General features: G+C 57.6%; 1 protein-coding gene and 1 long non-coding RNA gene across 3 annotated transcripts in view; one reads left to right on the top strand and one right to left on the bottom strand.

The window, feature by feature from the left end:
* Nucleotides 1–533: 533 nt before the first annotated feature.
* Nucleotides 534–21898, bottom strand: VASH1 (vasohibin 1). Its single transcript, XM_060295089.2, has 8 exons — nucleotides 20844–21898; nucleotides 20034–20420; nucleotides 13496–13584; nucleotides 12229–12285; nucleotides 10592–10666; nucleotides 7519–7900; nucleotides 5635–5747; nucleotides 534–4710 (listed from the first exon to the last, which is right to left on the bottom strand). The coding sequence occupies exons 2-8, from the start codon at nucleotides 20334–20336 to the stop codon at nucleotides 4638–4640; spliced, it is 1092 nt and encodes a 363-aa protein (XP_060151072.1). The 5' UTR covers nucleotides 20337–20420; nucleotides 20844–21898; the 3' UTR covers nucleotides 534–4637.
* Nucleotides 20513–22297, top strand: part of LOC132596878 (uncharacterized) — a 170121-nt gene continuing 168336 nt past the window's right edge. For both annotated transcript variants that reach the window (XR_009563173.1, XR_009563172.1), the window contains exon 1: nucleotides 20513–22099. This is a non-coding gene — a long non-coding RNA (uncharacterized lncRNA). The remainder of the gene's footprint in view (nucleotides 22100–22297) is intronic.

Below are 22297 nucleotides of genomic sequence, written 5' to 3'. Positions count from 1 at the left end.
AACCACCATAGATTCTGCACTGGCAACTGTGATGAGAAGGGACTGCAGATCCCTGTTGCTATGGTTTCCTGAAATAGCCTCATCTCCCAGGAGATGAGGCTTCCTCTCCTGTTCCTGATGGACTGCTGTTCCTGATGGACTGCTGTTCCTGATGGACTGCTGTTCCTGATGGACAGCCTTCCTCTCCTGTTCCTGATGGACTGCTGGGGACTAGGACAGGAAGAGCAGGGCTCTGGAATGCATCCTGCGCCTCTGGGGGCTGAACTGGCTGTGTGAGGGAGAATGCATTCATTTACAGCCAGCAGGAAAGATCTCCCAGATTAGGATTAGCAAGAGCTGAGCGGCTTCAGCAGGCTGAGGGTGACAGCCTGGGACCCCAGAAGTTTTATCATGACTGCAGGGGCTGTGAGGTGTCCTGTTGGCTTGTTTGGGGCTCTCCTCACCTCTGGGGAAGGTTCTCTCCGGAGCTGCCGAGGCTGACACTGGTGGGTGGGGCAGCTCCAGCCTCAGCTCCCAGAGAGAAGAAGACAAGGTTTACAAACTGGGGCTTCCTCCCAGCCCACAGAGCTGAGCTGGGGAGACTTTATTCATTTCAAGGAAAAAGTGAGAACAGGAATGAGACGAAGTGTAAAAGTCAAAGGGGGACGGCCAACACTGATATGAGAAGAGGGGGAACAAAGTCCAGTACAACATGGCAGCCAACACAGAGCTCGAGGGAGGGGCCGTGCACCATCACTAGGCCCCAGGCCAAGCGCACCCGATTTCTTCTCTCATCAGACTTGAAGAAAAAGGGGAACTTGGGACTCTGGAGCACCAAGATGGGGCGAGCGGGTCAATACTGATGGACTTGGAGCTAGCACCGCAGCAGCCCTGCCTGGCCAGGGGCAGACCTCACCTCCCACCCCATGCTCCCCCAGAGGATCTCCCTGCCCTTCCCACTGGTTTCTCAGTGGAGCAAGGGAAGTGGGGATTTCAACACAGCCCACTTCTGGCACACAGAACGTGGTCGATATGCTGGGCCCAGCTCACACCTCCCTATACTCAGAGGCCGGGGGGCGGTGCCTGGGGAAGCCACTGTAGCTAAGCTGGAAACCACCCAGGCAGGAGACCGAGGCACGCACAGGCACACAGGCCTCTGGGTGCCACCAGCCAGAATTAGACCCCGTCCCTGGGCCGGGAAGTCCAGTCCGAGCTGGAAGCGTTGGCATAAGATGGGGGCATAAGCGGGGGGCATAAGATGACAGAGTGGGCCAGAAACCAGATACGGCCAACCTCCAGGCTCTTTCTGCTGCTCAGAACCTTGGCCCTAGGCTTCATCATGGCACCTGGGGGCCGGGGGCGCCGCTCTCCCCACTTGGCCACGCCCAGGAAGGATGGGTTGGCTGGCGAGATGGGCGAGGGGACCATGACCGTACTGAGGCCACGGGAGGGAGAGGACTGGCAGGTAGGTGGGTGGGAAGGCTTGAAACCCAGTGTCCCAGTGTTCTGACCCGGCACCCAGCACAGAGCACGAGCAGCCAGGCCTTGGGGAGCAATCACTGCCCGCCCTTGCCGAGCCCCCTTCATCAAGCAGCTTTCTCTGCCCTTCCCTTGACCCCTCCCCAGCCAGCAGCCCCTACCCCTGAGGAACCCACGCTGAGAGCTGGAAGGCAGTCCTGAGTCGGGAGGAGCGAGGCCTGGTCCCTCACAGGAATTGAGATGAGGTGATACTGAGGATGGTGACTAAGGCCCTGAAGTCCCTGCCTCTGCCTCCCCAGAAACTCTGCAGCCAGGCCAGCCCTGGGGAGCAGAGCCTGTGTAAACACGCCCAGGAGGGGAGGAGGGGTTGCTACATCTGTGAAACAGTTAAATTAAAAAGCACCGCTGTATCCTGTGGGTGTCCACAGGCCCGAGGTCTGAGCGAGGAAGGGGGAGTGCTAGGGGGTTATCAGCTGTGGGTGGTCGGCTCCCTCCCTGGAAGACAGCAGTAGGGGTTGGGGCTTCGTCCTGCTTCCTTCTCCCCAAAGGGCTCAGGAAGGAGCCAGAGGGTCAGAGCACCCTGCTGGGCTCCCTTACCAGGAGCGGCTCCCTCACATCTCACCCTCAAGCCCTGTGGTCCACAGGGGCATCTGGGGTGTCTGCCGATGAGCAGCCTGCACGAGGCACCCACATCCAGACCCACAAAAGTCCTCACTTTCAGCCTCACGCCTCCCAAACGGATCCATCTCTGCCTCAGGCAAATGTGTGAACGTGGGGACCCACCACCCCTCTCCCTGAAAACTGGGATGGGATGGGATGGTGAGTTAGAGCTCACAGTGGCCCTCGGATTGGTCTGGCTGGGGTGTAGTCCGGGGGACAGGTTAGGCACCTCCCCAGGGCCCAGTGACCCATGAGAAACCCAGGGGACTGAGCAGCCAGCTTCCCTGTTGGGCCTGGCTCTGGGCCAAGAGCTGCTGGTGTTAAGAGCTGCCAGCCTGGTGCCTTCCCTGGCGGGCACTTGCGTCAGCAAACACATCCTGTCTCCCTCTCTCCCTTTCTTTGCTTCTCAGGCACAATCCATCTCCCTGGCAGGCTGAGAATTGCACTATTTCAATTCCACTCCACCCCCTCTGGTGTCTCAGCAACCACAGGGAGTTCCTGGTATGTCTCTGGTCCTCAGGGAGAGCGAACATGAACGTGGGGTAGCTGCCCACTCTGAGCAGCGTCAGCAGCGAGGACGCTGCCCTGGCCCGGCCTGCTCTGAGAGGCCTACAACTCTTCACGCTTTCCACCTCAAAGTACCTTGGTGGACCTCTCCCCAGCCCAAGCCCTCTCTACTTCAGAGATTACAAACCAGCATTCTTTTTCACGTTGGGCTTTACAATTTTCTGAACTGACTGCCAACATTTAAAAATCAGCATATTTCACATAAAAATTCAGAGTTCTGGCCTCTCAACAACAAAAAAAATCAGGCAATCTGATACTGCAGGGCCTGCGCTCAGAATGGCTGAGCAACAGCGGCTGCTTTAATGGGGTATGTCTTCATTAATTGGCCACAATCCCCACCCAGCCCTGCAGCCCTCCTTTTAGTCATCTGCCTGGCCCCGCAGGCATTTGAGTTTACAACTCTGGCTCTGGTCCTCCCTCTTCCAGGCCCCCAGCCCCGCTGCAGCCTTACTGCCAGCTGCCCCTGGCTGAATCCTAGCCTCTCAGTATTAAGAAACCTTAATGGTCATCTCATCCAGTTATCCTTCCGTAACCTAAATCCTTTCTATAGCTTTCAAGATGACAAGCAGCCATCTAGTCTTTGCTTGAATACCTCCAGCAATAGGGAACTCACTACTCCCCAAAGCCGCCTGATTCTAAACTCTCCCCCACATTCTTTTCTCACTTACATTCCCCAGTTCTCGGGCCCTGCCTCTCCTCAGTGGCCGCACTGCCCCCTTGACCTACACCTCTTTGTTACTTGGGCCTCCAGAACCTTCCCGCAGGCCCTTCAACCTCTCTCCACAACCTCTCACCTGCCCGCCAGGTATCTCACACCTGCCAGGCAGGCTGTGCAGACGCCAGCAGCTCAGCTTCTTCCCTGATGAGCTGCCTCACACAACAGGCCTGATCATCACTGGGCCCTCCACACCTACCCAGGCTGCTGAATGAGGGGAGGTAGGGCTGGGACACAGGCAGCCTGATCTGGTCTTCATTTCCCCAGCAAGGGCTAAGGTAACAGGAAGGGGGAGCAGTCCCTGGGGACTACGTACCAGAGGGACAGACCTAGGCCTGAGTGGCCCACCCCATCCCCAGCCACGGTTCCTGGACCCACCAGGTCTATTCAGTCCCCACAGTCATGCTGAGCCCAGTGCATATCTGGGCCCTTGGCACAGCCCAGCCCCTCTGCAGGGAGGCCCCGGCTTCAGCAACAGGCAGAGCTGGGCTGAGCAAGGAGGCCAGGTAGGGGTCCGGGAACCCTTCCCCCAGTGGTTCTCTCCTGGGCTCTCGTCCAGCCCATCCCAGCACGGGCCCTGCCACGAGGCACTGTCAGCCCACAAAACACTGTCCATGGGGCTGCAAGGGCCCGAGGACCCTCTGAGCCACGGGCTCTGGCTCTCGGGGCAGATGTGGCCTGTGCTGAGCTCCTGATGTGGGCCATACAGCCCTTTCTCAGGGTGGTTCCTACCCTGCTCTCCTTTCCCTGGGTGAAGATCTGCCAGGGCAGACAGGACTGGAGAAACATCCCTCCCTCCATCCTGCCACAGGCCTGGCAGAGCTGGGAGGTTTCCCATAGATGGAATGGACCCAAATCCCAGAGAGACCTTGGGGCAGGGGTACCAGCAGAGCCAGCAACCCCTCCTCACCCAGCCCTGTGGCGCTTAGATCCTCTAAGCACTGGCCTTCCAGCCACTGGCAGATCCATTAGTTTTAAGTTTTTTCCCAAATACCTTAAATTTCAGTTGTTGAGTTAAAAACTCAAAATTAAACTCTTCACTGCCTCGTGGTCCAAAGTGAGGGGGCTTGGCCCAGCGGGAGGGGCAGCATCTTGGGTGGCTGAGCTGGGACACGCTCTTCCCGCTGCCCCTCACCCTGGCCCACCATCAGCCCCAACTTCCCCAGGAGCGAGGCCGGTTCTGGCAGGTAGATGCCGGCCCCCAGAAGTGGGTGCGGCTGGGGCACTGCCGCCTGCCTCACACCCGGATCTGGTACCCATTGAGGTCTGGCATGGCTTTGGGCTCCGAAGGCTTCTTCTCACCAGAAGGCCTGCAGGGAGGAGAGAGCAGAGGAGGGGGAAGGGGTGAGTGGCCCGTCAGGGAGGTGCGGGAGCAGGGAGCAAGGGGTGGCTGCCCCTGCTGGCTCCCCACCTCCCCAGTCTCCAAGGTGTCCCAAAGGAATCGGTAGAGCCCCTGTGGAAGTGTGCTTCTGGAGCGCCCACACGCCTTGCTGTCCTGAGTGTGGTCCCTGCACTCTCTTGCAGGGTACTGCTTTTCACGGAGGCCAGCAATTCCGGCTGCAGTTAAGTAAGAAAGTAACAGTGTAATGCGTCCGTCTCTGTGAGGGGAATCTGTTCTCTCTGAAAACCTCCTAGGTCAAAGTGAAGGATGCTGGATATTGGAGGCCAGCTTGGCGGCCCTTACACCAGAGAGGTGCTTCCAGAATGACAACGACATTTAAAGCAAGAGCCAGGCCGACGTGTAGGAGACAAATCTGATGAGGCAGCCTGGTGTCTTAACGGGATGTTTCTGCAGAAACCACAGACTCACAGGGGCAAAAGTTTCGTTCAAAGCCAGCCACCAGTTGCCATCTGACGTCAAACCTTTTCCAGTGATATTCCTGGAAGGATTCACTGTAGGCAGGGCCCCGCCCCTCCTACCCTCCCTCCCACAGAGCCCATTCTGCAGCTGGCCTCCAGCCTTCCCTGTGGGTCTCCGGCTTGGCATCTGGGCCCCGCATAGGATGACCAGTGGGCCAGCAATGTCTTCTCTCGAGAAATGGGATCTCATTGCCTCCATATCAACACACAAACAAACACACCATCCTAAGTTCCCTCCAGCAGAGGCAAAAAAGAGAAAGGTGAGAAAGAGAAGGGGTGGGGGGAAGAACAGAGGGATCTGGAAGATGAGAGGGAAGGAAAACGCCTTTTGCTGTCTCCCCAGCCCCCCACCCAAGGCGAAACCCTTTTCTCACCGCCTTTCACTGCGGCTGTTCCTGCGGTGGGGGCTAGACTGGCCCCGCTGTGGGGAGGACACATCCTTCTTGCGGTCCTTGGTTGGGGAGGGAGGGCCGGTCCCTTTGCCAATCTTGGTGGGGAGGAAGAAACAAACACTCATTCCAGGACTGCCCCAGAGCCCGTCCTGCCCGGCACGAGCCACAAGCCCCAAAGCTGCCCTGGGCAGGGCCCAGGAAGCCTCGAGCCATGCTCTGCCGTCCCAGGGTCTTCCCAAACCCGTTTCCCAGGCACTACAACTGCCAGGGCAGTGGTTCCACAGCAGGGCTGCCTAATCTCTGTTGGCCCCTGAAATAGCCAAGGATATGGGTGGAAGTTACTGAGGGTTCATGGTGGCCCTTGAGAAAAGGACCATTTACCCATGCCAGGTAGATGTGCCGGCTGGGGAAACAGCCCATGTCTGAGCTATGGGCGGGGATCCTACCAGACCCAAGGGTGACACTGGTTATCTCGAGTCAATCAGAAGTTCAGACTAGCAGCTATATCTCTGATTAAGGAAAAAAATGAGAAAAGCAAGTGAATTTATGCAGCACTGTCCGTTTGACCTGAATCTTCAAAACTTGGGGTATACGGGAGTGGTACTGGAAGGGGGCAAATAACATGGGAAATGCACAGCAAAAAACAGATTGGGAAACACAGCACAAAAAACTAGGTAATAGTGCCTCCAACTCTAGATCCAACCTGCTCCCCTGAAGATGCAGTAACACTCCAGCAGCTGGGCACCCAGAGCTCTGCAGGGGAAGAGGGCAGCCCCTGAAAGCGGCAGGGTCAACTACAGCCCGCTTCTGCCCTGGGGAAGGCACTGTTGCCCCACGGTCCTGGCCTAGGGGCTGGCTGGCGGGGCAGGGCTGCCTTAGCTCTGCCGCATCCCCGCTGGGACACCTGAAAGCACCTGTGATGTGCCTGGGTTCGCCATCCGGACACTGAGCCCCAGTCCCATCTGCCTCCCACAGCCCGCGAGCAAGTCTCTGGGCTGCCCGCACCTCACTTCCTTACCCTGAAAAGGGAGCACCCACCGCTGCCCGCTGCCCTCCCGGCGTTTTGGGGAGCAGCAGTGGATGCAAAGTTGCCACAGTCATGGCTGCGGCCCCAGGCTACCCGGAGGGGCAGCGCACAGGGCTGCAAGACTGGGCAATGGGGAGGGGCTGGCAGGCCCCAGAGGAGGCACCCCCATCCACGGGAAACCAGGGAGAGGCCAAGATTTTGCTCACCCGTAAGGCTCTGGGGACCAACTCCTCAGCAGCTCAGCCCGACTACTTCTGGGTCCAGCAGCCCTTCCCCCTCCTCCAAGACCCCTGCTCAGTGGGTGTGGGAAAGCGGGAGAAGGGACCACCCCGCCTTGTGTCCCCACAGTCTGAACCTCCTCCTTTTTCTGACTTCCTCCTAGCCCTTCACTGGGGCTAGGGGTCAAGAGTCAGGATACACAGGGGTCATGGCTGCTGCTGCCCACCCCACACGACCATTCCCTCCAGACAGGCTATGATTTCCCTCCAGTCCTTACGCACAGCCCCCTCCACCTGGCCTGTGGCACCCCTGCCCTCCTCTACGTGCTCAGACCCGGCTCGTCTGCTGCCCCCTCCAGAGCCTCCCCTGGCCTGCTCACCGGAAGGGACTGTCTCATGGATGACGACCTTTGAGCAAAGCCCGGAAACTTCTCCCCCTCATCTCCCTTAATCCTGGCACCACCTCTGCTGGGGCGGGGGCGGGGGACAGGGGAGGAGGGAGGGGGCTTCCCTGGAAGAGCGACCCCCTAGGAAGCGGAAGCCCTTCCGTCTCCACCCCTGTCGGCCCCTGGATGCTCACACCCCTGGACGCTCGCGGGCAGGGCGGCCGCTCACACGGACCTTGAGCCGCATGTCGCGGGCGTGCCGCTCCAGCTCCTTGCGGAAGTCCTCGCGGCCCAGCCTCTCCACGTCCAGGACCGAGTGCTTCCACTCGATCTGCTCCACGCTGTGCGGGTCGTGGGACACGCACTGGCCCAGCTTCACCTTCTTTAACACGTGCCAGCAGCGGCTGTAGGCGGCCTCGTAGTCCAGCACGAGCTCGGTGAGGGTGCGGAAGGCCGGCGGCTTGTACATCAGGTCCTCGCGCCGGCTCATGCCCAGCGCCCCGTAGCGGCCGCCGAAGTTCACCCCCAGCACGATGTGGCGGAAGTAGTTCCCTGAGAAGTAGGTCTTGAAGCTGATGGGGAAGCGTTCCAGGGTAGGCATGCTGTTGGTGAGGTAACTGGCCGCGCCGCCCCAGCTAAGGAAACAGCCAGGGAGAGGCCCGAGGGCCAGCGCGCAGGGGCGGGACGGGGACGGCCTCCACCCCAACCTGGGAGGGGCTAAGTGAGCGGCCCTGCACCCCAGCTCCTGAGTGCTGGCAGCAGGTCTTGCTCACCTCCACTTCCTGTCGTCAGGGTTGGGCCTGGCGTAAGTAGGTGCTCAATAAACTCAATCTCTATGGGTCAGGGCGCTCAGTGATTACCAGCTGCTGCTATGACCTCAAGCAGGGCTCACCAAATAACACCTTAAGAGTGAGGCCGGCACTCCAAGCCACAGGGCCCTCCAGAGTCCTGGGCTGAAGGAAGGGTAAGAGGGCCCTCTGCCCACCACCCCGTCTCCCTCTCTCCTCCTGTCAGTCACACAGCCCTCCTCACCTCTACCTTGCCTCTCACACCGTCTTTCTCTCACACACACTTCCTCACAGATGCACTGCCAATCCTGCTCTCTCTCTCTCCACCCCCTACGCACAGACATACTGCCGGTTGCTCTTCAAATAAACCCAAGCTTGCCCCCGTGGCCTGGGAGGCCGAGAGCCTGGTCCAGCGGCCCACTGCAACCTCCCCGGGGGCCTTCTGTGCCCGCTCTTTCCTCTAGCTGCCCCTCCGCCCCCCGCTGCAGCTGCCAGCTCGTCCTCAGGCCTCAGGCTTGGCCAGCACCGCTGACCTCCCTTTCTAAAGCAAGTCTGCCCTACGTATTTTCCCCACAGCACATCACCACAATCTGTAATTATTTTTCTTACTTCTTGGTTTACTTGCTTATTTTTTGTCTCCCCGACTAGAATGTAATCTTCTGAGAATGGGGACTTTGTCTGTCACGTTCTTTGCTGTATCTCTGGGGCCCAGCACAGAGGTGGGCACATAACAGTCACTCAAAACTCTTCTTGAACAAACGGGTAGAATGAGATAAACAGGATAAAAGCTTGGAGGAGAGACCACGGAGACACTGCATCCAGCGTCCTACACGCACCCGCTCATTCAACTGTCCTAACAAACTTGCAGGGTGGGATTGCCATCGTCCCCTTCTGCAGAGGAGGACTCCGAGGCTCAGAGATGTTAAGGAACTTGTTCGGCGTCACACAGTGAGGACGCGGCAGAGCTAGGATTCAGGTCCAGGTTGGCCTGACCCCGAAGTCTGTTCTCTCAGTCACCACGATGCTTACGGAGCCCGACTCCTTGCAAGCGAGTGACTGGGGACACAGATGAGCAAGGCGCAGGCTCAGTGTGCAGCGAGGATGAGGCCCAGGGACAAACCCAATACAGTGCTCACCACGTGTGTAGGAGGGACCCGTGGTGGTCCTGTGGGGACAGTGGGGAGGGGTCCCCCCAGATGAGGGCTGCTCCTGTTTTCTTCCCGCCTACATACGAGCCAGCAGGTAACCCCTGAAAAGCCTGCAGGACCACGTGATCCCGTCTGGACCAGCTTCTCTGTGTGCTCAGGGGAAGGGGAACTGAGTCTCCCTCTTACAATGGGGTGGGAACCTCCACTTTGGTGTGTGGCTCTGAAGGGGTTGCTGGCAGCAGCCTGGAGTTCTTGGGCTGGCCTCACACTCGTCCCAGCAAAGAACCCTTTGGACAGGGCCATGCTCGTGGGGCTCTTTGGTCCATAGAGGACTGCCACAGTAGGCTTAGCTCTGAGGACCCCTCAGGGAGGGGGACCGGGGGGCACCCCTTCAGTGTTTCACATAGTTTAAGGCAGGTATGCCTACGGGGGTGGGGAGTGTCCCCCTCAGATCACAGTCCTCCTCAAAGAAGCTGTGCTCCTGGCCTTTGACCGTTGTCTTCTCCTCCGGGACCTGCCCTAGCGAGTGGACTCCTCCGTCCCATTAGGCACCTGCCACCTTGCCCTGCTCAGCACAGAGCCAGGTGCCTGCACCAGGGGTGGAAAACAGAATATTTAAAAGCCTTAGTAGGTGCAGGAAAGAGGGTGATGTGAGGGGTGGTGGGCAGAGATGGATCGAGATTGGCCTTCAATTGGTACAACTGAGTGATGGGCACATGGGTTCCATTATATTAATCTATGCTTCTACAAGGTTAAGATTTTCTGCAAAAAAACAAAACAGGGTAGGGCTCAGGCAGGGTCCACTTATGACAGAGGACTGGCCATAAACACCTGTCTCCTTACTTTGCTCTAACTGGGGATATTGGGGGGCTTATATGTCCCACTTAGCTACTCTTGTAACCCAGCCATAGGTCCCAGTTCTACCCTTTGGGTGGGGGAGACTGAGAAACCCTGTTTGCTTTTTTTTTAATAGGCAGTTTTATATCAAAGATCCCATCCATTATCTCCACAAATTAACATGTCCTGGAAATGCCAACATCTGGGCATCCAACCTGCTTCTTCCAGACTCTGGTTCTGGGAAATAGCACAACAGCCTTATGAAACAATGTGCCCTGATCTGTGGTTCTGAGAACAGGGTCACCGCGTCCACGACTCAAAAAAAGCTGCCCAGTAAGCCTTGGAAGTTAGCAACAGATGCAAGGGACTGAGTCCCCGTCAAGCTCGTTCACATTGGGCCAAGTTCATGACTGCTGGGAGAGGGAGCTGGGAGGGCCCTGGAGCTCACTCAGCCCTCCTCTTCCAGAGGACGAAGCTGGCCCAGAGGTGCTGAGCACGTGCCTACCCCCACCCAGGCCTCTCAGAGGAAGGATACATTCCCAGGATCACGGCTTCCAGGCATTTGATTGGCAGAGCCTCTTTGGTCATTTCCTTGGCCAGGTCCATCAGCCTGGGGGGAAGGGAGGCAAGAGTCATAAGGACAGAGGCTCCTTCCGGTGAAGGAGTATCACGAGGTGGACTAGAGATGCTAGATGGACAGAGGCTCCCCTCCCTTCCAAGCTGCCTCAGCTCAGGCCCAGCACCTCCCTCTCCTTCCCCTCACATCCTTCCTGAGCCTAAGGGGATGGGAGAAGAGGCAACCACTGAAGTTAAGGAAAGAGGCCTCTTCCCCCTCCCCTCAGGCTCTGCTCCAAGACCTCTGGCGGGGAGGGTGAATGGGGGGCATGCAGTGGTAGGCAGATCTTTGACAGCCACTGGGCTAGGGGCCCTCTGTGAAGGTGGTGTTTGGGGGGCCCATGGGAAAGCATGCCAAGGGTGCTGGAGACATTGGCCTTGATCTTGATCTTGTCTCTTCACAGCACAGTGGACACCCCTGACCCAACTCTGACTTCTCTGAAGAGTTTGTAATTGATTGTAACTGCTGCCCCGCAGCTGGCCAGCTGCCTGGGGCCTGGACATGGGATCTCAGGAAGTTAGCTGCCCAGTGACTCCCCTGCCTGCTTCTTGAACTTGGAATTCAGGCCACTTTAACACAGACTATCCCTGAAGCCTGGTTCCTCCCTCCTCACCGAATGCTGCCCTCTGGGCCTCGGAATGCAGCCTGGCCACTGGCTTTGCTGGGGAGGGTGCTGGACTCCTCCATCCCATGAGGCTGGAGCTGGGCCCCCACACACAGCGGCCACAGGACAACAAGAGCGAAGCTTTGGGGTGAGCAAGGCTGCATTCCACCCGGGGGCTTGGAAAGGGGGTAATTAAGTAATTAGCTAATAGGCCATTTAAAGCATTTTTTACAAGGCAGTGAACATGGACAGATTATATGTGGAGCAAGACATAAAATTCACATTAATTTTAAAAGCACAGGGTTTTAGACGCCTGGACAGCTTTGGGCTGGGCCCCCAGACCCAGCTGTGGCATTCAGTCTCCATTCTGATCTGCCCTAAGGGTTTCTTCGGGGTGGATCCAGTCAGGGGTCAACACTTAGGGTGTAGAATGGGAAGTGAGAGATGCAGTGTTCTCTCCAGTGGGGTCCCTGTTGCTCAGAAACTGGGCCTTGTATTAAATGACCAGAAGAGAGTCCAGTAAGGCCACTGGGGTGACATGCAGGTCCCTGCCGTGGGGAGTGCACAGGCAGCTCCAGGGAATGGAGAGAGGCGGAGGGCTCTCCTGCGAGGCCCACCCCTCTTAAAAAGAAGACGAGGCTCACACCCAGACATCTACCTGGGACTGCCCTCTGTCATCACCAAGCTGGGGGGCTGCCATCACCCTCCTGGCTCAGCGTGGATGTCAGGGTTCCTCATCCTCAAGGGAGCCCCGGCTGCCCGTCTTGGCCAGAGTCCCCTCTTTAGGATGTCCTAAGGAGGGCCCCACGGTGGTACTTGTCCTGCTGGCGGGCTCCCCTGGAAAGAGTCCCTGCCTGCCTCATAAGCTTCCACCCACAGGTGCCCGAGGGGCTCCAACTGGACCAGGCGCTGTTACCTTGGTGCAGAGGGACGAGGCACTCCCCACACTTACCCTGTCAGAGGTCTGCTCTTCTTAATTTCAAAGAACTGCGTCCCTGTGTGATTGTACCTGTGGGTGCCGGTTAAGGGCTTCCTGGCTTGACCTGGAAGAGGTGTGTCCCTCTGCCCTCATCCAGACCCTGGGGATCCAGCACTCCCAGGGGTGCAGGCTGGATAAGGACCCCACAAAATGCTTCTGTAAGGCACCTGGGAGGATACTCAAGACCTGACTGTCTGAAGGGAGAAGGGGACGCAGCACGCGGCTTCTCCTCGCCCCACAGGGCCCCTCTGCGTCCGTCCCTCTCATCCTCTGCTGCCACCCTTGCTCTCCTAGGGAGGGAGCCATGGGGCAGGCAGCCAGGGCTGGGAAAGAGGCTGAGCCCTGGACAGCTCTCTGCAGTACTTCATAGTCCAACCAGTGAGAAGCAGCGCGAACTGGGAGAAGGCTGGGGTGGGATTCCTGCACGACTGCGTTGCTGAGTGCCGCTCCCAAGCCAACCGCCTCCCTCTCTGGGCCCCAACGCCCCCCCCCCCCCACGGCAAAGGAAGGGCTGGACCCAGTTTTCAGTCACCAGCCTGGCTTTTCTTCTGCTCAGGACCTGCGCCTGGTGCCTGGTCCTGCCATCTCTGACCGAATCTGCAGCTAGGAGGGCGGGGGAGAGCCTAGGTCGCATAGCTCCAGGCAGGGCACAGGGGTGGAGGGGCCCAACTCAGGGACACCGGGGAATCCTGGGCTCAGGGGAGGCTCTTCCCATGCTGGGCAACTGGCCTCCTGCCAGGGAAGAAAAAGGTGAAGAAATGGGAGAAACTTCCAAGATGGGGAAGTTACCTCCCAAAGCATAAAATCCTTTTTCTCCATCTACCTGCCGCCCTCCCACCACATACCCATTTTAGACCAGTTTTTAAACAGCCCCAAGGGAAACTCCCCTCTCTCCCTCTGCTGGCGCTGGATGGTCAGCAGAGAAGGTCTGGCCTGGCGGACCTGGACTAGGCTTCCACCAGCAGGTCGCTCAGGAGACATTTACCCCTCACACAGAGGAAGAAGCAGGTGGCAGAGAGGCTGGAGTGCGTCTGGCATTCATCAAACTACCTCCAACACCCGGGCGGACACAGGCTGTGCTTACACGACTCCGGGGCACAGAGATGCCATGGGAACGGCGCCCCTGGAGTTGTGGAGTGAGGCTGCTCTGCCGGGCCCTCTCTGGCCCTGTCCGTAAACAAGCCCCACTTGGCCTTTGGACCAGCCGGACGGTGGCCATGACCCTGACCAGGGAGGATACTGCAGCTCCCTGATGTAGCGCTGCACGGCTTCCAGGCGCTCAGGGACGGGAGTAGAGGGCTGGAACGTAGGCACACTCGGTATGGGAATCTGGGGACGGAGAAAGAGCTCTGGTCACAGAGGGACGCTCACCGTGGAGCTTCCAGCCCACCCAACACTCAGATTAGCCCCCAGAGAAGCCACATCCCACGGAGGGCCACCCCGGTTCTCTCCTCGGCCGAGCCTCTCTCCTCGGCAGCCCCTTCCAGAGGCTCCCGTCAGGCCCCCACCACAGCCCTTCCTCTCCCTCCTGGCACTGGACAGCATTTCTAATTTGGAGCTTACGTCCATGTGCCAATTTTATGCTTCTTTAATGATTTCAGAAAAACACAGGTTGACTCACCTGACTCACAGGTGTTTGAATTTTAAATTTCATTAACTTCAAGGCCTAACAGGCATGTCAGTATTGGGGTGGTGTTCACTCTGGTTCAAGGGCCGGATCAAAATCGGTTTATCGGGTGTCCCTGTCCTGGGCTGGGGGAGCGCTCCGTGAGAGGCGGACACACCCTCGGCAGGTGGTGTCACGCACCACCCCCCCGTATCACAGCACAGCGACCAGGCCTTCCAGCTCCAAGCTAAGCTGTCCAGGAGTAAGTGCAGGGGGCACGTGGTTTGGGACAGGTCTTGCCATGGAGTAGCCACTTTGAAGGGGTTCCACGGCAGCACAGGAACTCCAGTTCCCCTTCAATAGCCCCCTGTCCTACCAGCTCCACACCTGTAATCAGCACAGGTAACCAGGGAACTGTACAGTCCTCCTCACCAGAAGAGACTTTTCAGAGCCAGACCCAGGAAGGGGAGAGGTGGGGTGTCAGGGAGGGGCCTCCTGAGGGCTGGGAACCGCCAGCCTGGGCTGCCTGGATGCTGGGAGTCAGGTTAGGAGCTGTGGACCCCCAGGGCTGTCCCTCGGCAACCAAGCCGTTGCCAGGAAAGAGGCCACCACCAGGTGTGCACCCCCAGGCCACCCTCTCTGGCCAGGGGAGCCCGATGGCTGGCGGTTTGGCTGCCACAAGTCAGTGAGGCCTCAGAAGCCAAGGGAAGCATCAACCGGGTCCTCGGGGTTACAGAACGGCCTTCACTGGGTAGAAGAACCAGATTTCCAGGGCCAAGGCCCACCCCTCTGGGGTCCCCCTTGGCTACCAGCACTGCCAGCTGTGAGGTGGCCTCAGGCTCCTCACACGAAAAGGTCCCACGCTCTTCCCCCCAGACCTCTGCCCAGCCCCCCAGCAGGCAGGGGCTGCTGAGAGTGTCAGTGTGCACAGGTGGGGAAGGGAAAGGGCAAAGCAGGAGCCCACAGGTAGGGCTGGGCTGGGGGAGGTGCTCCCTGTGGTGTGGTGAAGGCACAGCCTTTTAAATAACGCGGCTACAGCGGCTGGGGCTCTGACATGAAGGGAAGTGACACACCAGTGATCACAGATGGCAGGGGGACACAGCACAGCCTCTAACAGACACCTACTTGCCCCAAGGGGCCAAGGCACAGAGGGAAGGCCAGGTCCAGGAGGCAGCTCTGCGGGAACTTCCTCCCCTTCCCTGCCCGTCCCCTCCTTCCGGCCTGGGCAGTCCCCTCCTTCCGGCCTGGGCAGTCCCAAGCCACTGACACCTCATCGGGAGGAAGCTACTTTCCCTTTCACACCACCCCCTGCTGCCCAAACTGTCGCCACCACTTACAATCAGCAGGGGGATAAAAGCCCCGGACGGTGGGCTCTCCCCCTGCCTGCCTGACCACCCTGTGCCAGACGGGCTCCAGAGCTCTCTGAGGGCCTGGCTGGCCTCCCCGTGTCAAGGATATGGGGTGGGAGAGGAATTACTGCACAATTTACTATAAACAGCATGGCACGTGGCTTCTTCAGGTGGAAGATCGATCCCAGGCACGTCGTTCCCACTTCCCGTGAGGGCATCCAGTGACTTCGAGGAGCCTGGGTAGGGACTGTAAGTACACCCTCCCGGGAGACACTCCAAACAAGGAGGGCACTGTGGTCCAAGAGTCCTTAGACTAAGCTCACAGGGGCCAGCCCTGGGCCAGGGCCGGGCGGTACCCACGAGGGCATCCCCTGCCACCCAGACAGAGGACCCAGGAACTGGCGGCTCTGCAAAAACTAAACGGCTCCAAAAAAGTTAAAAAAGACCTGGGATCCATGAGCAGGGGCTTAAAGGCCACCATCACTGAGGCTTAGCTGGAGGGAGCTGTCCAGCGGCTCAGTGACACATTAACTCACGTTAACCATTGCCAACAGGCCGGCACCTTTCTTCTGAATGTTCACACAGGCATACACTCATTCATTCAAAACAAACAGGCAAGATTCTGTACATCCAAATGATCGGGCCTAGTGGAGGGCTGGCAGCCTGGCTTTGCCCACAGCCCCCAACCCCAAACCAGAAGCCAGGAAATGCGCCCTCACTGTTGAGCTGTGGGGTTAAGTGGGGTCACAGTGGAGGTAAGTGATATTGGCCCAGATCAATTCAGGGATGACTCCTCCTCCACTACCAAGGCCAAGGGTTACCTTTGCTCCAGGAACCCCCTAAAGTCCTGAGTTCTATTAAGACATTCTCCCCCGGCGGAGTCCATCTCAGACTAGAACAGAAAGGAGGCTTGGGGGAGGTGGGGCAGCCTGCAGCTGAGTGTGTGGACAAGATGTACGATGGCCTAAAGGCTGATGGAGCTGGAGCTGGAACCGGTCCATCTCTGTCTAAATCCCAAGCCTGCCGTTCACTGCCTGGCAGCGAGATCCTAGTGGGTTCCATAACAGAACCAACCTCAGAGCCTAGATGAGACACTGCATGTCCAGGCCTTAGGACAGGGCCTAAGGCCCTGCACACAGTCCTCTGTACACAGCAGAGGCTCGGGTCCTGCCCACTGTCACTGTTATTCCTATGCGTGCCAGCCCATGAGGACCCTGGCAATGCTGGCTTTTTTGGGGGAGATGTCCAGATTCGCATTTTGCAGGAGCTCGGTGTCCAGAGCCCCACCAGTGGCCACTGAGCTTTCACAAAGGTGGTGGCAGGGGCTTCCCTGGTGGCTCAGTGGTTAAGAATCAGCCTGCCAATGCAGGGGACACGGGTTTGAGTCCTGGTCCGGGAAGATCCCACATGCCGCGGAGCAACTAAGCCTGTGCGCCACAACTACTGAGCCTGCGCTCTAGAGCCCGTGAGCCACGACTCCTGAAGCCCGTGTGCCTAGAGCCCATGCTCCGCAACAAGAGAAGCCACCGCAATGAGAAGCCCGCGCACCGCAATGAAGAGTAGCCCCTGCTCACCGCAACCACAGAAAGCCCACACGCGGCAATGAAGACCCAACGCAGCCAAAGATAAATAAATGAAATAAATAAATTTATTTTTTTAAAAAAAGGCAGTGGCAGCTTGAAACATCAAGGAGACATTCATACAAAGGGGCACAAACTGCTCCTGGATCTGCGATCCTTTTAGAAACTGCTGCCCTTTAACATACTGGCATCATCCTTTTAAAGGACGTTTCCCCAAAGTGCCTGTGGGGTGGTCTGCTGCACCCTCACCTCCTTGCTCCATTTGCTGGGTACGTATTACATGCTCACCCATTTCACATGCTTTACTTCATCAGTTCCTCCCAATAACCCCTCAAAAGTGGGTATTGCTATTATGCCTATTTTATATTTCACAGCTGAGGAAACTGAGGCACAAGGAGTTTGCATACCTTCCACCTACAAGTAGTTACGGAAGAACCAGGATTTGAACATGGTGGATGTGATGTTTTATCACACTACATTGCAGGGGCCGTACAGGTAACCACAGGGAAAGCAGGCTGAGAGTGAGTGGTGGGGACCGTGGCCACCTGGGGGAGTGGAACCAGCCCTCACCTCCAGCTGCCTGCTGCCATGTGGGGTCACAGATTCTCTGTTTCCAGATCTTCTCATTTTCTGAAAAGATGCCAAAAATCTGGACCTTGAATGTGAAATCTCCCTATTTTAAATTTTGGCTCAAGTGGCCTTTTAAAACATTATGCCAGGGCTTCCCTGGTGGCACAGTGGTTGAGAATCCGCCTGCCAATGCAGGGAACACGGGTTTGATCCCTGGTCTGGGAAGATCCCACATGCCGCTGAGCAACTAAGCCCGTGCACAACTACTGAGCCTGCACTTTAGAGCCTGTGAGCCACAACTACTGAGCCTGCATGCCACAACTACTGAAGCCCGCGTTCCTAGAGCCCATGCTCTGAAACAAGAGAAGCCACTGCGATGAGAAGCCCGCACACCGCAACGAAGAGTAGCTCCTGCTCGCCGCAACTAGAGAAAGCCAGTGCGCAGCAATGAAGACCCAACGCAGCCACAAAAAAAAAACCAACAACACAAAAAAAACAAAAAAAAAAAACCCATTATGCCATCCCCAAACTCTTAGTCTCACCACAGTGTAATCTCTTCTGTGAATGCCTCTGTGTCAACTCCAAGGGCATGACCACTCAGGGAGGGGCCAGCCCAGCACTGGGTTCATACTGCTGGGACCTGACCCTGCTGCCTCCCGGCCTCCTCCACCCTGCCCAGACTCTGGGGCTCCTTCCTACTCTGGGCCGAGGTGGAGGAGGAACCCTCCTTTGGAGGAGGAACACTTTCCCTGTGGTTTGAGGAGGAGAAGTTTCCATTTTCCCAATCCTCTCACAAAATTCCTTCAGGACCTGCACACGCCTGTCAGTCATGACACCCCCCGACAGACAATAGCTTCATTCCTTCATCAGTATCTTTCCTATGCACGAAGCTTGAAGATGACAAGATGACATTACCAAACCAGTTGCTAATGAGGTTGTCAATTTTTTTTTTCAGCCCCCAGGAGTTGTGACAGTTCTGCAGGGGTCCATTCACACTCTCTCGTAGCCTGATTTAGACATCAGCAGGATGGCTGGATAGCCATCTGCTAATCCCCAACTTGCTCACGTGGGAGAAGCATGTGGCTCTAGCTTCACTGGAACAAATGCTGAGTGAGATCTAGCCTCCTCTCCTGATGAAGGATGTGAACAGAGGTAATGAACATCCAGTAACCAGTACTGGTTTGAGGCTTTACAGTTTCTTAAATGCTTTAAAACATATTCTCTCATTTAAGCTTCACTACAATCAACCCCATTCTACAGATGAGAAAACTGTGGCTCAAACAGGTTGAAGGGGCCTGCTTGAGTTCATAGCTAGGTGGGTGATCAGAACAGATGTCCATATCCTTTGACGTCACACTTCCTTTTCCAGGCATTTATCCCAAGGAAATAATCAGAGATGGACACCAAAATTCATGTTTTAGAATGTGCAACACAGTGTTCACTTTAAGAGTAAATTATCGGAAACAATGTCCAGACACAGGGAATTTAGCTAAATTCTAAATTAGTACAGAAGGCGATTAGGTAGCCTTCAAAATCAAACCACATTTGATTTCCCCTGGAAATATATGGCAGTTCCTCAACCTTCAACATCTGAATTCAGCCTGTCCCAGAAGATAGTCTCTGATGGTTCTACCAATAACTTGGTAAAAAGAAAACAAAATAGGCCACCTGTCTCCATGTCTAATCCACATTAACTGTTGCTCTCCCTGGCCCCCTCCTTCTCACCTGAGCAGGCAGGACCTGAGCCTGGGGCTCTGACCTCTGTCCAATTGGCTTTTCTTGGGGGATTTCAGGACTCTGCATTTGGGAGAGTGCTTTCTTAGTCTTAACCATAACGTTGGGGAAAAAAAAAAATCAGGCACGTTTTTCCACCTAGCACTATAGGGCACAGAAAGTCTCAAGAACCCTTTCATTCAGCAAACACTTACAAGTGCCTGTTCTGTACCAAGCACACAGGAGGTCTTGGAAAGACAAAGATGAATGAGACAGCCTCAGCCTCCAAGGTGACACAACTGAAGGAGAGCTGTCATGGAGAAGTTCCAGGCATACACAGATAAATGACTGAACTTTGCCCCTCTCCACAGGCCCTCTTCTAACTGCCCTTGAACCTCGTGTCCCCCCAAGCAAAGGCCCTGGAACCGGAAGACCTGGGGGTGAGACCCAAGCTCTGCCACTTACTGGCTGTGGGACCCCTAGTTCCTACTTGAGTTTTCAGCATTCTTGTCTGTAAAATGGGTCCCCAAACTGCACTTAATGCACAAGGCTGTTGGAGAATTCAGCAAAACAACACATGAAAATATTTTCTCAACATCTTAAGCCCTGGAGCCTCCTTAGTCATTCATTCTCTCTCTGCCCACAGTTCTCTGACTTAGCAAATAAGATGTCAGGCCACTTTAGTGTACTCGTTAGTTAATTTGCTGCTCTGCCCACAAAACATGGGCTTTTTAGAAGAGACAGAGGAGGGCCTCCTGGAAACAGGGCAGGTGGACCTCACAGAACAACCTCAACGGCAACTGAAAGTTCTTCTGGACAGGTTCAACCTACCTATATTTTTAACATATTACCATGCCAGTAGTTCCCCACCCCAACACAGAAAGTGTCCCTTTGCTCTGGAAGCCCCAAGGTCACTAAGATCTTAGCTCTCCGCTCCCCTCCCACACACAAACCCCTCACCTTGGGCAGGTCCATGGCCCCACGGATCCGCTGAGCCACCTTCTCTCCATCGGGGTGGATCTTAGCCACGTGCTTCCACATCCTCTCCCAGGTGGCCTCGTCGACAGGCAGCCCACCCCGGTTGATAAAGAAGGGGATGCCTCCATCTCGCAGGTCCTCTTCCCCTTCTTCTTCTGGCTCATCATCTCTCTGGGCTGAGGCTCCTTCGCTGGTCTCCAAACGCCTGGCCCCAGAGGGGACAGCAGCGGCAGTGGGGGCAGCACCGCTGCTGCTGCCCCCGACCACCTTCTTCCCCCCTGGCATCCCCAAATCCTTGACAGGGGTGGGAGGATGTCTCAGCGGACAGGGGTGGAAAAGGTGGCTCACAGGAGGCCTCCCACACACCAGCTGCAGAGATAACACATGGCCAAACAGAGTGCAAGGCGCCTTTAAGAAACCAGGGCGTGGCTCCCGTACAATAAAATACTACTTGATGGGGGGGAAAAAAAATCAGTGCCTCAACGTGAAGTGCGGGGCAGAGAGGGTTGGTTTTCCCGGATGAGCCTTAGAGGCCTTGTTCTTTATGAAAAACGGGATCTAGAGAATACTTCCCAACTTGGCAGCTTTCACAAAGCACCCCCATTTGACGGCGAGAACAATAACGGACAACAGTCTGGGCTGGCAGAGGAAAGTCAGACGGAAACTGAGGCCAGGCAGCTCAGATCTGCGGCCACGAAAGGGTCAAGGCACGGGTGCCCACGCCGACTGGGCGCCCCAGCTCCCAGTTTTGAAGGCAAGCAAATTCCACTACAAAATATCGTACTCTCACACCTGCGCGTGCTCCGGGGTGGGGGACCGACCCGACTCCAGGCCGCGTCAGCTCCGAGCCGGGACCCCCGGACCGGAGGGCGGTGAGGGGGCGCGATTTCTCCGACGAGACGAGTCTGGGAGCCAAGATTCGCAGCTGGCGGGGCGCGGGGAGGGGGCGCGCGCCGACGCGCACATTCCACGCCCGCAGCCAACTCCCCGCACAAAGTGGGCTTTGTCTCGGCCCCCTGTGCCCTCGCCCCCGGGAAGGAGCGGCGGAGCCCCCAGAAGGGGGAAGGGCGCGGCGGGGAAGAGAAGCGGGTAGGGCCAAGGCCCCGACGGTACCCAGCCGGGCGCGTCTCAGCGGGCGGATGGCGGGCACCCGGCGCCAACCTGCGCCAGCCGAGCCATCACGGGGCGCGGGTCCCGCTCCCGGGCCCGGGGCTCAGCGGGGAAGGCTCGGGCGGGGCGCAGGGTCACCGAGCGGCGGGCTGCGGCCACAGGGTCGCCGCCCTGGACTGGCTGCAGCATGGGCGGTGGCGCGGCCGGGACGGGCGAAGGATGCTCCGCGGCTGTTAGCTCGGGCTCCAGCTGCGTACCCCACGCCCCCAGCTAAGGGCTGGAGGCAGGACAGCTGGGCGGGGAGAGCAAGCCCGGAGGCTCGCGCAGCCACGGCCGCGGATGAAGCTAGAGGCGAGTGACAAAGCCTCGGCGAGAGCGGGCTGCGCTAGTCCCCGGAGAGCAGCCCGCCGAGCGCGGGGTCCACGCGCAGGTCGCTTCTCCGAGGCTCGGCGAAGATCAGGCCACCGCCACCCCCGCCGCCTCAGGACCCAGCAGCTGCCGGCGGGGTCCACTGCCGGCCCGCCGCCCACCCGGCGCGACTCCGGCCCGCGCCGCGCATGCGCTCCGTCCCCCCCTTAAAGGGCCAGTGCGTTCCCGCCGGGGCCTCCGTCTCCCTCAGCCATTCCTCTGCCCCCAGTTACCACTAGGATGCCGGTGGGCTTGCGCTCCCCTCTCACCCCTCTCTCAGGACGCCGCGAAGCCGGTGCAGAGCTGCAGGCGAAGTTCGCAACGAACTCAAACTCCATGGAGATTCCGGGCTCGGAAGGCCCGCGGTCGGGAATTTCCTAAGGGGACTGCCTGACTGAATTTCCCTCAGGGTGTAGAAACCAGACTATGGTTTGAAAATCCAGGGTTCTAGATCGTGTGGGACATGCAACAGATCACTGCCTTCTATGGGCCTCGGTTTCCCCATCTGTCAGCCGAGGTCTTCACACTGGGTAAGCACAGAGATCTCCCGGCGCGCGTGTTCCTTAAAGGAGGCTATCAAGGGGTCAGGGTCACTACCCCTTGAAAATGAAAGGGTTAAAAGTCACCCATTTCCACCCCATAACCTGCACCAGTGATAGCGGGGTGTGCTGACTTCGCCCCTGTGGGCCTCCCAGGACCCGGCTCTGGGCGCCGGGCGCACACGGCAG

Source organism: Globicephala melas, chromosome 2 (genome assembly GCF_963455315.2).
Source record: "Globicephala melas chromosome 2, mGloMel1.2, whole genome shotgun sequence".
In the NCBI taxonomy this organism is placed as follows: Eukaryota; Metazoa; Chordata; class Mammalia; order Artiodactyla; family Delphinidae; genus Globicephala; species Globicephala melas.
This window is presented reverse-complemented; position numbering and strand designations above follow the sequence as displayed.

Bases quoted from the DNA above. Each gene is read 5' to 3' on its own strand.
- VASH1 (XM_060295089.2), bottom strand. From the start codon at position 20,336: ATGCCAGGGGGGAAGAAGGTGGTCGGGGGCAGCAGCAGCGGTGCTGCC. The intron at 13,585-20,033 runs GTGAGGGGTTTG...CTCCGTCCCCAG, and splicing joins GGGCCATGGACCTGCCCAAG to ATTCCCATACCGAGTGTGCC. The intron at 12,286-13,495 runs GTATCCTCCCTG...CGGCACCCACAG, and splicing joins CGCTACATCAGGGAGCTGCA to GTACAATCACACAGGGACGC.